This window comes from Lacerta agilis, chromosome 9, assembly GCF_009819535.1.
Source record: "Lacerta agilis isolate rLacAgi1 chromosome 9, rLacAgi1.pri, whole genome shotgun sequence".
NCBI lineage: Eukaryota > Metazoa > Chordata > Lepidosauria > Squamata > Lacertidae > Lacerta > Lacerta agilis.
Window position 1 is genome coordinate 2283733 of NC_046320.1, and position 15349 is coordinate 2299081.

A 15349-nucleotide genomic window follows, 5' to 3' on the forward strand; every position below is an offset into this window, starting at 1 on the left:
AGCTTGGACGTCTCAGCAATAAACTCTATTGGATGAAGTCTCCCCCCCCCAAAAAAAAGATGCGCAAGAGATGAAAGTCTCAAACGTTTTCAGTGGAAAATTTGATTTGTTTTCAATAAAGAATACAGAAGACAATGACTGCGGGCAGATATTTAAGGCTGGGTGGCTTGTAATGGGATTTGCCCAAATTCCTTCAAAGCCCAAATCTTTTATAATGGACGAATCATGGGGTGAAAACTCCTTTGCTCTTTCATTTCCATAGATGAAAACTACTGTCTGGAAGCCTGAGGTCACCATCTTTCGCAGCTACCGTTCCTGAAGCAGGCAAAGAATACTGCAAGCTCAGCCTCTCCCTGGTTCATATTGCCGAGGTGAACCACTTACTTGCCATGAATAATGCATGCATCTTTGCCAGGGTTTTATTATATTATATTATTATTATTATTATTATTATTATATTATTATGAAGAGAATTAAATTCAGCCTGGTGCTGTTTTATTCCCATTCCCATCTGTGGTGACTGCCTATCGCTTTCAGCTGGTTAACTTTGCAGAAGTTAAGAGCAGTCTGATCTCAGTACGTTTGGCTTCCCAGTCCCTGCACACTCTTTGTTCTTGGGCGTAAATAAGCTGATGATGAAATGCACAAATGCAGGCTGACATCAGATGCAGAAGGGTGCCTTTGCTATTGATGGACAGGTTTTTGTCTGTTTTGGTTTCCCTCTGTTTCTCCTTTTCCCATTCTTAAACTCAGTTTCCTTCATTTCCACAGTCTGGCAGCGGGGGAAGAGTGTTAAAGCCCCCATGAAAAAAAGAGTGCTTGGACTCAGAGATTTAAAGTATAGGGCCAAAGATAAGTGTGGATGAGCCCTGTGAGTTTCTGCCTTGCTCCTTCTCACCTGCATTTTAAACAATTGTCTATAGTAGGATACAGAGGCATAACATGAGATGTGAAATGCTTTGTTTTAGTAGCATCAGCAGTGAGGGCTGGGCTGACGTCCCCTATCTGGTGCACACACGTGTTTGCCCCAGGTCCCAGCAACCAACGCTACACCACTGGTAGGATACAAGAACTGCAGTGGGCAAACCTGGCTCCTGAAAATCACTTCCATCTTCACCTGGCCACCAACAGCACCAGGCCTATACAGGGAGAGGAGCAGTGAGCTTAAGGTAGGGTTACCAGACGTCCCTGGTTCCCGGGGACAGTCCCAGGATTTGGAAATCTGTCCCTGGACAAATTCCGTCCCTGGAATGTCCCTAGATTTGCAAATCTGTCCCCGGGAAACGTGGCAGCGGCAGCCTCAATAGCCTGCAGCCAGCCTGGTAGCGCAGTTGGCTTCAGGAGCTGCTCGCTGCCGTGGCCCTGCCATTTTTCCTCCCCGGAAGCCCCATATGATAGTCTTGTGCGCAACACATCATATGGGGACTTCTGGTGAGGAAAAATGGCGGGCACCACAGCAGTGAGCAGTGAGCAGTGAGCTCACAACCTCAAAGGACTCCTCAAGCACTTACAAAAAGTGTGCAGTGTGACATATTCTACACACACACACACACCACACTTACCATCTGCAAGGGGGAAAGGGGGAATGGTCCCACTTGTCTGTCCTAGCCTACAATATATGTCATTATGAAGAGAAGAAGAGAAGAGAAGAGTTTTGGATTTGATATCCCGCTTTTCACTATCCGAAGAGTCTCAAAGCGGCTAACATTCTCCTTTCCCTTCCTCCCCCACAACAAACACTCTGTGAGGTGAGTGGGGCTGAGAGACTTCAAAGAAGTGTGACTAGCCCAAGGTCACCCAGCAGCTGCATGTGGAGGAGTGGAGACACGAACCTGGTTCCCCAGATATGAGTCTACCGCTCTTAACCACTACACCACACTGGCTCTCTCTTATGGTTTCTGCCCTCCCATCACCCAATGAGCTGTGGGGTGGGTATCTGCTGTGGGGAGTCTGCTCTACTCAAGTAGACTCTCTGTGCAATCCTGGCTTAGAGAGCAATCCAAGCCCACCATCCAACAGGATAGGCGAGCTAAGAGCCACTGGATCATTAGTTGACCTATTTAGCCTACAGCTAAGCCTAAAATTCAGTGCTTTTTATATAAAAAATGTTTAGGGGTACTCTTATTTTACTACTCATGGTTTTAATCACTTAATTTTAACCTGATTAAGAGAAGGCCTTTGAACCTTCGTTCACATCCTTTCTACCATGAAACCTGAAGTCATACCTGAATTGGAAAACAACCTTAAAGATTAAGGCCCAGTGCTATTTTTTCCATAAAAATAGGTGCCGGAACTCACCATGAACACCTTCCTTGTTCTCTTATAATGTCAATGGTGACTACCTGAGAGGTGCTGGAACTGAGTTCTGGTGAGTTCAGGATGAAGCTGTTGGAGATATGTGAACAATCAATCCCAAATAATATTGACTGTACTTGATTCTTCCTGCCACATTTGCCACCCTCTCCTGCCACACCAATGTGCTGTGCCACACCCTTTCAGGACCACTGCCTTAAAGACTAATAGGGTTTTTTTAATGAATAAGCTTGTAAGGGTGCTGGATTTTCCTGTAGGATCTTTCTGTGCTGTGGAATGAATCAAGAAATTGGGCATTTCTTTATTCATAGTAATAAAACACCTAGCCTTCCTCAGTGGTCTTCAGCTTGGTCCAGCCGTTGCACTTAAGATAAATGATGTCACTAAATAGGGAATTAAGTAGCAAGCTGCTCTCGAGTCTGATGATCTGCCACCCCCCGCCTGATCTCCTGTGAAAGTTCTGCCAAGGTTCTTTATTCCAAATTTACCGTTCTGTTGGCTAGCTGGTTTGTTTATGTGGGTTCATCTCTGTCTTTAGAATGACATTCAGAATTCCTGTACTGGGAACTGCAGGGCAGGAAGAATGCTCTGTGAAATGCATCCTTCTGGAATCACCATCTGGCAATATTCATCTTGCTTAGCAAAATGCCACAATATTCTGCCGAACGCAGGTGCCGAGGCTGATCACGAGGCACTGGTGACCACAGCAATAAAAACATCCAGCAGAAAGATAATTAAGGCACCTGGTGCTGCCTTGGTTTGAATGAGCCAATTTTATTTTCTGTACTGATCCGAATGGAAAAATCCACTCAGCAGCAGCACTGCAAGTTGCTTCTAGACAATCTGTTTAAGGAATATTCAGCCTGATTTGTTTGCATTAATTTTGCAGGGCGGGTAGAAGTAGACAATGGCAGCTATTTACTGAGCATTGATTCTGATCTGTTTGTGGGGAGTTGATATGAAGTTGCACCAATCAATTGTTATTCTACACATTCCAGTTCAAATTCCCATCCTTTTCCTTAACACATAAGTCTGTTTTGTGGGGGGGGGGAGGAAGCAGGATTGTTACACCTAAATTACACCATTGCCCACCATGGCTCCACCTTACCCCTCACCCCAAAGCAGCATTCTACAAAGCATGCTAAATATCTTGTACTTTTAAAATTACAGTTACAGGTGGGTAGCCGTGTTGGTCTGCCATAGTCAAAACAAAATCGAAAATTCTTTCTAGTATCATACCAGGAACAAACTCAGTTGGTCTCTAAGGTGCTACTAGAAAGAATTTTCGATTTTCGATTTTGTTTTAAAATTACCTTAATAATGGTATTATCCTGCTGATATTTGATTTCTCATCCAAAAGGGACAACATGGCTGCTAACATTTTATAAATAAATCAGTTCATTAATTGTCGCCCCCCCGGCTTTTCTCATTTGTTGTTGTTCAGTCGTTCAGTCGTGTCCGACTCTTTGTGACCCCATGGACCAGAGCACGCCAGGCACGCCTATCCTCCACTGCCTCCCGCAGTTTGGCCAAACTCATGCTAGTCGCTTCAAGAACACTGTCCAACCATCTCATCTGTCAGGGTTGAGCCAGATGAGGAGGAGTGGTGGCAAGCCCCCCCTGGTGAGGCTGCACCCACGGAAGAACCTGGGGAATTGGAGGAGTTCATACCTGGAGAAGACTGGTGGCGGCACTCCTCGGAAGAGGAAGAGTCAGATGGAGAGGGGGAAAGACCAGAACAGGAGGAGGAGGAAGTCGAGCCAGAATCAGGCCCTTGTGAGGAGAGAAACAGCCCTTCCCTTCCTCCCTTCTCAGCTGTAGAGCGTAGAGCTGAGAGACGCAGGGAACAATTAGAGGCAGCTGCATCTCGTAAGAAACGTGGTTGCAGGCCAGCTACTTAACAAAGGCTAGCTCCTCCCTTCACTAGCACCTGCAACTGACATGCTGAGTGTGTGGTTGCTCTTGCTCGTTCTGTTCCTGACTCCTGGCTTGTTCCTGGTCCTCGGCTTGTTCCTGACCCTCGGATTTTGTCCTGGTTCCTGGCTTTTCCCTGACTGACTTGGCTGGTTCCTGACTTGGACTGTTCTGACTTCGGCTTCTCCTGACCCCATACTGATACCTGACTTCGGCTGGCTTCTGACCCGGACTGTTCGACCTTGGCTTATCTGACTGCTGTGCTACAGCACGCCAACTTGTTGGCGCCCTAACATCACTCTGTCGTCCCCTTCTCCTTGTGCCCTCCATCTTTCCCAAAATCAGGGTCTTTTCCAGGGAGTCTTCTCTTCTCATGAGGTGGCCAAAGTACTGGAGCCTCAACTTCAGGATCTGCCCTTCCAGTGAGCACTCAGGGCTGATTTCTTTGAGAATGGATAGGTTTGATCTTCTTGCAGTCCATGGGACTCTCAAGAGTCTCCTCCAGCACCATAATTCAAAAGCATCAATTCTTCGGTGATCAGCCTTCTTTTCTCATTGCAAAATCACAAATTATTAATTTATTCATTGCAAAATCATAATTTTTCCAAAGTCAGTTTCTCTGCCAAGGTCACACTCAATAGAGAAAAGAGCTATGTGGTTTGATGATCCTTACACTTTAGCAGAACACCTGCAGCTTCTGATGTTCGCTAGCTTGTTGAAACACCTTTCATCTTCTGCAGAAAATATCCAGAGGGCTAAGCATATTACACTGAAAATTAATTGCACTTGGCTTTTCTAAATCTCTTTTCCCAAAAGTAGATTTGAAGATCCCTACCCTGCCGTGATGCAACATTTCACAAGGCAAATATTAATAAATATCTGCAGGTCTGTGTGGATCACCTATCAGGTTATTATCTCCTTGGAATGCTAAACCTCTTGAAGCAAGATATAAGGCAGCGGTGAGGAACCGCCCAGGAGAAACTACACCCACCTGATGTGAGATGTGACATTAGATGTGAGGCAGGTAAGGATGCAGTTGCAAATGAATGGCCAGGAGTTTAAATGAGCTCCTGTTTGTTCCTTTGCAAGCAGGGCTTGCTGATTAGCACTCAAATAAGCTGGCCTAGGTTCTGGGGGTCTTGGGCAGGGGGCAAGATATGCCATCCTCACGCATGCTTGGTGGGGATGCGGGAGAAGGCCTTCTCAGTTGCTGCTCTAAAACTTTGGAACTCCTCCCTAGGAAGGTTAGACTGGCTCTCTTCTTGCAGTCTTTCCACCAGCAGGGAAGACCCCCTTATTCCAACAGGTTTTGGGGAACTGACAGTTTTTAATGAAAGGGCTGGTGCCATGTTTTTAAATGATTGTTTCTCTCTCTCTCTCTGTTATTAGCTCAGGGCCGGATTTAGGTCTGATGAGGCCCTCAGCTTGAAGGTAATGGGGCCCTTTATATGGCCAGCTGTCCTTTGTCAACAACAAATTGTCGCTGTTTTTTGTGTTGAATATATGTTATATGGTGATTTATGGACCTAATTGGCACATAACAAAATATGTATCTTATGAAAGTAATTGTTGAACTTATCTTATATTTGGAAATGTACAACCGGTTTTTTCCCCAAGAGAGTGGGGCCCAAGCTATAGCTTGTTTAGCTTATACGTAAATCCGGCACTGTATTAGCTGTTCTGAGTTTATCTGTAAGCTGCTTTGAGACCCTGTCAGCAAAGAAGGTGGGAAACAAAGGGGGTTAACTGTTAACAGCCATCAGCTGAAAGTGGCTGCATGTGAACAGTTAGAAATTAGCCAGGCGCCAGGCACATTTTGTGTTTGTGTCCAGTTGTGACCATGTGGAAATCTCTGGGTGCCAGATTGGCAACTGGGGAAAGCAAAACGTCACTTAGAGAAGAATCTGAAATATTTTCCTTGAAGCTAGAATTTGTTTCCCACTCTCTCTGGATTGTTTAATTTGATGCTTTAATGTGTTGTAAATTGCTTTGAGATTTGTTCTTTAAAGCTTGTTCTTAAAAACTGCTTTGAGATTTGTTCTAGGAAGTGATAGAGATGGAAATAATAATAATAATAATAATAATTTCCAGTAAAACAAAAAAAAGGCATCTAGACATTCCATTGTGGCAACTGGAACCCAGCTTTAAGGTGCCATTTGCTGGTTAGATCAGTATCTCAGTTTCTAACACTGCCTGTGAAGGCACACTTTCATCACAATTCGCTGATTGGTGCTTTGCCCCCCCCCCACTTTTTGTCTATTTGCAGGCGCAATTTGGATTCAAACTGTGTCTGCAAATGGACAGCTTCCCTCTGCAATCATGGTTTGAATCCCTTTGGAGGTGCACTGATTAGTGCTGGAAATGAGTCCCTTTAAAATTGCCACCAGAAGTCACAGTGACATTGGATGACTGACAAGTCATCAGTGCCAGAATTTGGGCTTTAAAATTTCAGCATTGCTCTGTGAAATGCCACCCCCCACCATCATTGTTATAGAGTAGGGGTCCCCAAACTAAGGCCCGGGGGCCAGATGCGGCCCAATCGCCTTCTAAATCCAGCCCGTGGATGGTCCGGGAATCAGCAAGTTTTTATATGAGTAGAATGTGTGATTTTATTTAAAATGCATCTCTGGGTTATTTGTGGGGCATAGGAATTCGTTCATTTCCCCCCTCAAAATATAGTCCGGCCCCCCACAAGTTCTGAGGGACAGTGGACCGGCCCCCTGCTGAAAAAGTTTGCTGTCCCGTTACAGCCTCCTGCAGCACCCTCTTGGCTCAGCAACCAGTGCAGGCAAACTGACCGTGCTCCCCCCAATCTGCCTGTGCCCCCCAGCTGTCTTTTATCCACAACACAGCCATAAATTTAATCCCATTCAACTGCTCCTATTAACTTCCTAATTATATTCACTTTATTTGGCTTTTTAACAATCTTCCATGCCTTAACATACGCATTTTTTTTTTTTTTGCTGTTAAAATTATTGCATCTGTACTGAATGGCTTGTATAGATCTTGGAGGAACTTTGGTTTGTTGCAGCTATTAAGACTGAGTGCAAATTACGACACACAAGGGAATCCTTGTATTACACATGGTGGTTGGACACAAAGACTGCTCCCCTACCTGCCTTTGTCCTGCTCCCCAGCATTGCTTGGTGAGGCATGCTGTAAAGTGACAAATATCAACATCTTTTACTTGGTCAGGAAATTTCCCAAAAGGATGCTGTGTCATTTGAAACAGATTTCTTACGTTTTCTGGGGAAATTAATCACCTTAACATGAGGGAAATCATATGCAAATCTTGCATCCCTAAAGCCCGGGGAGGAACATCAGCAAGCTGTCAAAAGATGGAGCTTGGTGGTCCTAGAAATGCCATTTCACTTGCTTCAAGCATACCATGAAAACTTAGCTTGGGCAACTCTTACACCAGTTGTGGGATGTCCAGATAGCTGGACCATGACGTTAGGCACCAATCTAATTTTCATTCCCAAGGCAGCATTTTACAGAGGTGGAAGGTTAATGTATTAACACATACATTTTAATGCATGTCTAGCTTCTTGAAAAAATTGCTGAGCAATAAAATCTGATTTATGATGACATCCTGGCAATGGAAGTGATTCTCTTTCTTTCCTTTTTTTAAACAAAAGATCAGCAAGTAAACCCAGCAGCCATAGAGAAAAGAAACACTGAATCAGATGTTCAGCCTCATAATCGATGTCCTACATATATTGGACCACTCTTTGCCATAGATTACAGGCAGCATGTGTGTGTTGTGTGTGCAGACCTAGAATAATCTGTTCAGTTTATGAGACTCCCTCCCACATGTTCAGCCAATAGGCAAGGTCACCCTTTAGAAATGAAAGTTATGAATAAAAAATGGTGCAGGCACAAGGTGGCTCTTCGACCTGTGCTGATAACATTGCCCTATAACCCAGCCACCACCTGAAGGATCATAAGATCAAATAATGAAGCTGGGGGTTTGGGTTTGTTTGTTTTTGCATGGTTTAGGGCTGGCATCGGAGGACTGCTACTGGTAGGTCAAAATTCAACAGATTAAGCCTTTTCTAGTATGGAAATACAATTAGGAAGAATAATCACCTGTTGATAAGCGCTGCAAAACCCGAGTCGGACACGACTGGACCTGATGGTCAGGGGTCCCTTTACCTTAATCCCTTTACTTTAATCACCTGTTCAGTCTTCTAGAGATCTTATTACATGCATATGACCCCTTATTTATTTTGGGGACATCTACCCTACTCACAAAAGGATACAAATCATGCAAAATGCAGGCAGAAAATCCTATTGCCACCCCTACCAACAGACCTCCAAGATAGATGTTTTTACTTTTGTAAGCCATTGGAGTGTGATTAAAACCAGTAGGAAACAGCAGTGTGCGCGAAGTGGCAGCAAGGTCAGCATCGTGCAAATGCAGATTGCAAAAATCTGGGGCTCCTGCTGGCGCTTTTGCACTCCCACCACCCCTCCCTTTCTGTAAGCAGCAGTCACTCACCTGTTGAGAGGCCAGGTAAGCACCTCTGCCCCATCATACTGCCCACTACCAAGGCTAAGATGGTTTGCAAAGCTGATTAAAATGGAGGTCAAAATGAAAGATGTCAGGAATATGAATGCATCCATTGTGGGTAATGCAAGGCCTCATGAGCTGCGCAATCTGTCCTCCCTTTCAGTCCCAGAGATGGTCCACTAAGGGCAATCAAGTAGTGCAGTCGAATTCATGCATTACTATTGCTGAGCAGTTAGGGCATACATGCAGCAGAATGACAGCACCAGCTGAACAGGGAGGATTTTCTGGTTGGAGAGATGAGAGTCGGGGCAAATGACAGCTGATAACATTCTGCCTCTAGGCCACGCACCCCCAACTTGGCCCTCCAGCTGTTTTGGGACTACAACTCCCATCATCCCTAGCTGACAGGACCAGTGGTCAGGGATGATGGAATTGTAGTCCCAAAACAGCTGGAGGGCCAAGTTTGGGGATGCCTGGTCTAGGCAAAGCAGTCAAGAAAGTGAGAACATGCATTTGAGGTGTCCCATGAAAACAAAGGCCTCCAAAACACTTGTATCAGGGGTGGGGGAACCTTAGCCTGGGAGGCCAAATGTAGCCCTCTGGAGTTTCCCAGGCCACCACAGCTGTCCCAGCTCTGCACCCTCCTTGAGTGCTTGTGCTTGGCTGGAAGGTCCTTGAATTGTGATGCTTGCCTGGATGGACGTGTGTTTCTGCGCACAAGCAGCGCAAGGTGTTGAACTAGATGGCGGTCAGGGTCCCTTCCAACCCTATATAATTCTATGAAACCACCAGCAAGCATAGTTGGCATATAGCCTGCTGTACAAAGAGTCACATTCACTGCTCTGTGTACATTTGCCTTGCCCATCTGTTATGTTGCTTCGAAAGGGGTTGCCCATGAGAGAATGTGGCTCTTGGGTTGAAGAAGGCTTCCTGCCCTGATTTAAACGTTACAAATTTAAGTACAAGTTCAAGAGAATTAGCATGGTGAGGGGCATGCTTGTGTGATGGTAACAGCACTTTGTTTTTAGGGCTGTGGAAGAGACACATTACTTAATGCCAGGATAATTACTTTCACTCGTGACTCAAGCAGAAAGCAAAACAATTCAGAGAGAAAAATATGCCAATAACTTAATAGTTTATTAGTCAGTCAACAATATTACAAATATTTAAAAATTACTTATTATATAAATAGTTGGCAGCAAACTATTCCATTACAGAGTTAAATTACCAGTACAACAGACAGACTGGAGATTTAGACACCTGGAAGATAACAGTAAAATGAACTAAAATATTTTAACAGAAGATTTTAAGCTGAAGTCGATTAACTAGGGAACCAATCTGCCAGCACCGCTGCTGGGTCACCCCATTCATTTCACTGGGACTTTTACGGGGCTCCACTGAAACCAATGGAGGTTGCTCAGCGATGGTGCTTCATGCTTTGGTTCCTTTGTATCCATAAAAAGCATGGGTTTTCTTTTTATTTAGAAAAAAATAAAAACTGTTTTAACACCACATTAGGAATACAAAATAAAATTAACTGAAAATATTAATTTGCATATCAAAGAACCATTTATAATTACAATCCAAACACTCCATAAACCACTTGTGCGATTCTTTACAGAAACTCGGAATTTAGAAACTAGTTGCTTTAATATTACAAAGATTTAGGCTCCAAAAATAATTCAACATAAAATAAACTTTTAGCAATTAGCGTCATAAAATTATATATTTCCACATAAAAATACAAAATAATATTAATGACAAGAATATGAAAAATTATTCCAAGTATTTTTGCTATTTAAAATAAAACAAACAAACAAAACCCAAAACGACAACAAAATAGAAATATGCATGAAAAAAAGTCTCTCCTTTTGTTAGCAAAACACTATCCAAAATAACTACGATCATTTACATCAGTACAAAGATTTCTGGATTTTAAAAAATATTTGCAATGACAAAAGGGGTTTTCTTTTCTGACAGTAAAAAATGACACTGTGGATAAAATTTGCAAAAGATGCAATGAAAAAAATAAAATTTGCATTAAAAAGGTTTACACTGTTATTCTTTTTATACAAACATTAGAAACAGTATTGCACGTCACAACACAGAATCGAGGTTAGTCAGCCTTCCAAAATGTGTTATATTCAAGTTTTGTAGCATCTTTGAGGAGAGGCTCTGTGCAGCCAGATGCAACAGGGAATAAAATATCAAGTGTTTTCCATACACAAATATATAAATGCTAAATGTTTCCTTCTTAACAAAAAGTGTGGACTTTTAAAGTATTTTTTTTTCTTCCACAGTCATATGTTTGGGCGGCAATATGCACATTTGGGGAAATAAAAGAAGCTTTAAAAATACAAAAATACAATAAAATTAACAATCTCCTACAAAAATAGTAAAATAAATATGATTTATATAAACAAAAACCAATACAGTGTTGAACAGTTAAGAAAATAAAGGCACAATCCACTAGGGAAATCTCTTACATTATTATCCTGTCTTGAAACAAACAGGAGCTGTGCAAAAGCACATTATCTCAGCCTCCATTGAGATGAATGTGCCCATTCACTTCAAAGAGTGCTGATGCAGGAGAGCTTCCAGGTGGATTGTGTCCTAGGAACATGGATTTAAAAAGGAATAAAAAGAGGAGATGTAAGTTACAGGAGCTATTAGCCTCAATAGCTCCAGAAATGAAGTGAGAAGCATAGCCTGATATTTAGAATAGTTTACCCATACCAAAGAAAGGGTATCACTGTTTTCTTACAGTTTTATTTGAGGAGAAACAAAGGATTTTTAAACATCTCCAATTATTTCAATTTTCCATATTCATTTTCATTATTTAAAACATGTAAAGGTTCTTTTTAATTTTAAACTTCAAGCAAGAAATATGAAAATAACATCTGCAGAATTAAATTATATCTAAATAATTAACATTGCAAAACTACTGATTTTTTTTCATTTCTAAATTCCAAAAATTGAGGTATAGCAAAGGAGATGTCGTCAGTCAAAAAAAAGTGTGCCTTAAAATAGCTGACTAGTTGGAAAAAAAATCTCTCACAGAGATATAAAAATAGTGCATAACAAATGTCAAAAATGGATCAAGGTCTGGCAGGGTTTAAGGTTAGAAAAGAATACTCCAAAAAATCTGGAGGATCATGGTTAAGTAACAAATAGGGTACATTGACAACTAAATCAGTTAAAAAGCTCTTCTTAAAACAGCATCAACTTTAAAACTTTAAAAACTTGAACCACAACCACAACGAAACAGCAGATTTAGACATGAAACCACATATTGAACAGTACAAAAAAGCACATTGCAGACAACCAATATAAGAGCAACACTTCGCTTACATGAAGGATTGTCCCAAGGGATTGCCAAGGACAAAACCCTTGCAAATTTCTCTCTTGGAATAAGACTTTCAATTCTGCACTGGGTGCTTGCTTAAACTGTAGAGTGGCTCTTTCTTCCATTGAAACATAAGGGCTAGTTGCATTAAAATGTTTTGTGGAGGACAAAAACACTGCTATGAATTTCTTGCATTTCAATCCAGAAACAGCCCCCCTCCTCCCACCCCCTGAAAACCTTGCAAGCAATGTCGTCGCTTAGAACTCCTTCATCAAATTAAAACACTACGCTTGACTTTCAGTCAACTACATTTCATGCAACAGTGACCCTCGTTTGACAGAAGTCTTAAACGCACCTAAGGCTCAAACAAGCACACACAGTTTAAGCCAGATTTCACTGTTGTCTTAAGGTAAGATTGTAGCTTATGCACTAGCTGTCTGTATATTACACCATCTCCATTTTGACTTATTTTATTACTAAAGCATTAAGTTTTCTTGTATGAGCACATTTTAATGCTCATTTCTCAGTAGTTTCCCATTTGGTGACTGTGTAGCAGTGGGCTGGCCATCTTTGGTTGTAAAGGAAGTTTTAACCGTGAACAATCAAGAGGGCTGAAATAAATATAAATCTATTTAAAATCTAGTATTCTGCTCAACGTGTCTAAGCTACACCACTCCACACTAATTAGAACCACACACCACGAAGTTGCACAGGGATTACACTATTACATCCAGTCTGCAAAAATTGAATTCCACTACCAACCAGGTCACAAAATGGCTGCACTTTGCTAATCTAAAACTAGTTTGCATATTGTACACATGTAGGACATTTTTAGAGGGGGAAAAAACTTGAGTCACAATAATGCATGCAAGTGTCTTTTGTTACAAATTTTGCGGTTTGCCATCATGCTATCTAGATTTCAGAGCATTAAAAACATTTCAATACTCACCTCTGTTAGATCTAGTGCATGCATATGGTGTATACAGGTAAGTAACATGCAATTTTTCACATTCTAAACTATGGCGTTTATGCCATATTGTGCTGCCTGCATTTTAATCGGCAATGCAGTGTATCTTAAAACGTTTTAATCCCGTATTAATAGGTGGCATTACACACAACACCTATATAGCAGCAAGCTAATACAGCTTTGTGATTATAAATGTTTAAAAATAGCTAATAAATCAGATTATCTTGAGGTATTATTTCTTGCAAGTCAAATGGAGAGCAAAAAATCAACCCTATTTTTTTAATTGATGTATACACTGAAAATAGCAACAACAATAAAAATAAGCTTTTTTTGTAGCAGACATATCCCATCTTCACTATTTTTGCTACCTTTGGTAAATTACTAGGGCAGATCTTGAAGTTAAAAACCCATGTTTAGAAATAAGTGCACGCTTTCACCCCCTAATATAGCAGCAGACAGCTGTGCCCCTATGCAAAAACATTCTCATATCTAGTTTTAATTTTACATATAAAAATAAGTTGGAGAAAATACAAAAAAAACATTTTTTTATTTTAACATGAAAATATCACAAAAATTATTAAGCCTGAGATGTAGGGTTTTGGTGAAAAAACAAGAGGCTTTGTAGTGTTTGGCTGCTGAAAAAGATGCAGGTATTGAGAGTTGGGGTGAGAAGCAGAAGAATGCACTTATTCTTCTGCATGTCAGTATCTTCAAACACAGTAAGCCACATGCACCCTTTGTTCCTTAAGGAGATGCTGGAGAAGCGGCTCAGTTCCAGCGGAAGTGGATCTGGCGCGGGGCTGGTCAGCCCCTTCCTTAACCAATGCTTATGGAATTCACGTCCTGCCCGAGAGTGGATATTCGCCCAGCAAAACTACAGTAATACTGCAGGCAAGTGACATTGGCACAAAAAAGGGAGCAAACTTTCCACCACACCGTGCGCCCTGGCATTCGTCACACATCTGGTCATCCAGCACATATGGCTTTACCTCCACCTGTTTAAGAAACAAGCGCACAAGAGGACAAGTGATGGGATTAGCTTCAAACAGTTGTACTTAAAGGTATATCGTTGTTAAATTTGTATCCTTTCTTTTCTCCAGGGAAATCTGGTTGGCATAAATGAGCTCGCCCCACAAGTAAGGTGCATATCAGTTAAGTAATGTTAGATAGTGACTGGCCCAAGTTAATATAGTGTGCTTCATGCTGAACAGGGGCTTTAACTCAACCCTTATTTCAAATTTAACACTTCGTCACACGAGTCCTTGAGGGTTTTTTGTGGGAAATAGGGGTAGTAGTAGGAAGCAAAGCAGATGTATAGTATTACATCTGGACTTGGGGCTTAAAACGAGTAAGTAAAAAATTATCAACAAACAATTTGGCTTGCCCTCTCCAATTTTGCCAGGCACTATTACAATAGTTTTATAGATTATAAAATTAGAGAGTTTACAGTAAAAATCAGAGCCAGGAAATCAAAGCAAATAAGTGAAAAATGACCCCCCAATGGGTTTTAACTAGTGTTCATTATGTATATATAAAGTTAATCTTTTCAGAATCATAGTTCAATATACAGTGGTACCTCATGTTGCGAACAGGATCCGTTCCGGAGCCCCGTTCGCAACATGAGCAAAACGCAACATGAAGCGCTGTGTCTGCACATGTGTGTGGCACGATTTGGTGCTTCTGTGCATGACGTCATTTCGTGCTTCTGCACATGCGCCAATCACCAAACCCGGAAGTAACCCATTCTGGTACTTCCGGGTTCGACGCGTTCGTATCCTGTGATGAACACAACCCACAGCGGCCGCAACACGAGGTATGACTGTAAACTATCAACAAATTGTGAAGATGTGCTGTGAACATGCACACACAGAGACATGCACAAAATTTATAATTGTGAGTATATGACTCTCATGTTGAATTTTGTTCAAAAAATATTACTTGTTTAAATGACCTTGAAGTGTATATGGATTGTGTCACTCATTTAATAAATCTCTGTAGTTAAAAAATGCAACATCATCATCAAGGTAGCCACCATCACAAAAAAGAACAAAATTCATCAGTATCTATTGGACCAGGTTCACTGTGTTACCTCTCACTGGAAAGGTATTTCCATGTGCTACAAAACTTTCCATTTTGCTTGAAAACTTTCCCTTTTAATTTTAGGTTAAAAAATAGAAAAAAAAACATTTTTAGAAGTATTACAAAACTGACAGATTAATTACAATTGTTTATTGATTTAACAAAACAAAATCGAAAATTCTTTCTAGTAGCACCTTAGAGACCAACTGAGTTTGTT

At 41.5% G+C, this 15349-nt stretch overlaps 1 protein-coding gene across 1 annotated transcript in view; it reads right to left on the reverse strand.

Moving 5' to 3' along the window:
- Window positions 1-11696: 11696 nt before the first annotated feature.
- The window catches only part of CPEB2 (cytoplasmic polyadenylation element binding protein 2), a 69758-nt gene continuing 66105 nt past the window's right edge, over window positions 11697-15349 (reverse strand). Inside the window, 5 exon segments of the mRNA XM_033161068.1 lie at window positions 11697-13851; window positions 13854-13879; window positions 13882-13929; window positions 13932-13967; window positions 13970-14048. Coding sequence (XP_033016959.1) covers window positions 13822-13851; window positions 13854-13879; window positions 13882-13929; window positions 13932-13967; window positions 13970-14048 — 219 coding nt within the window. The 3' untranslated portion in view covers window positions 11697-13821.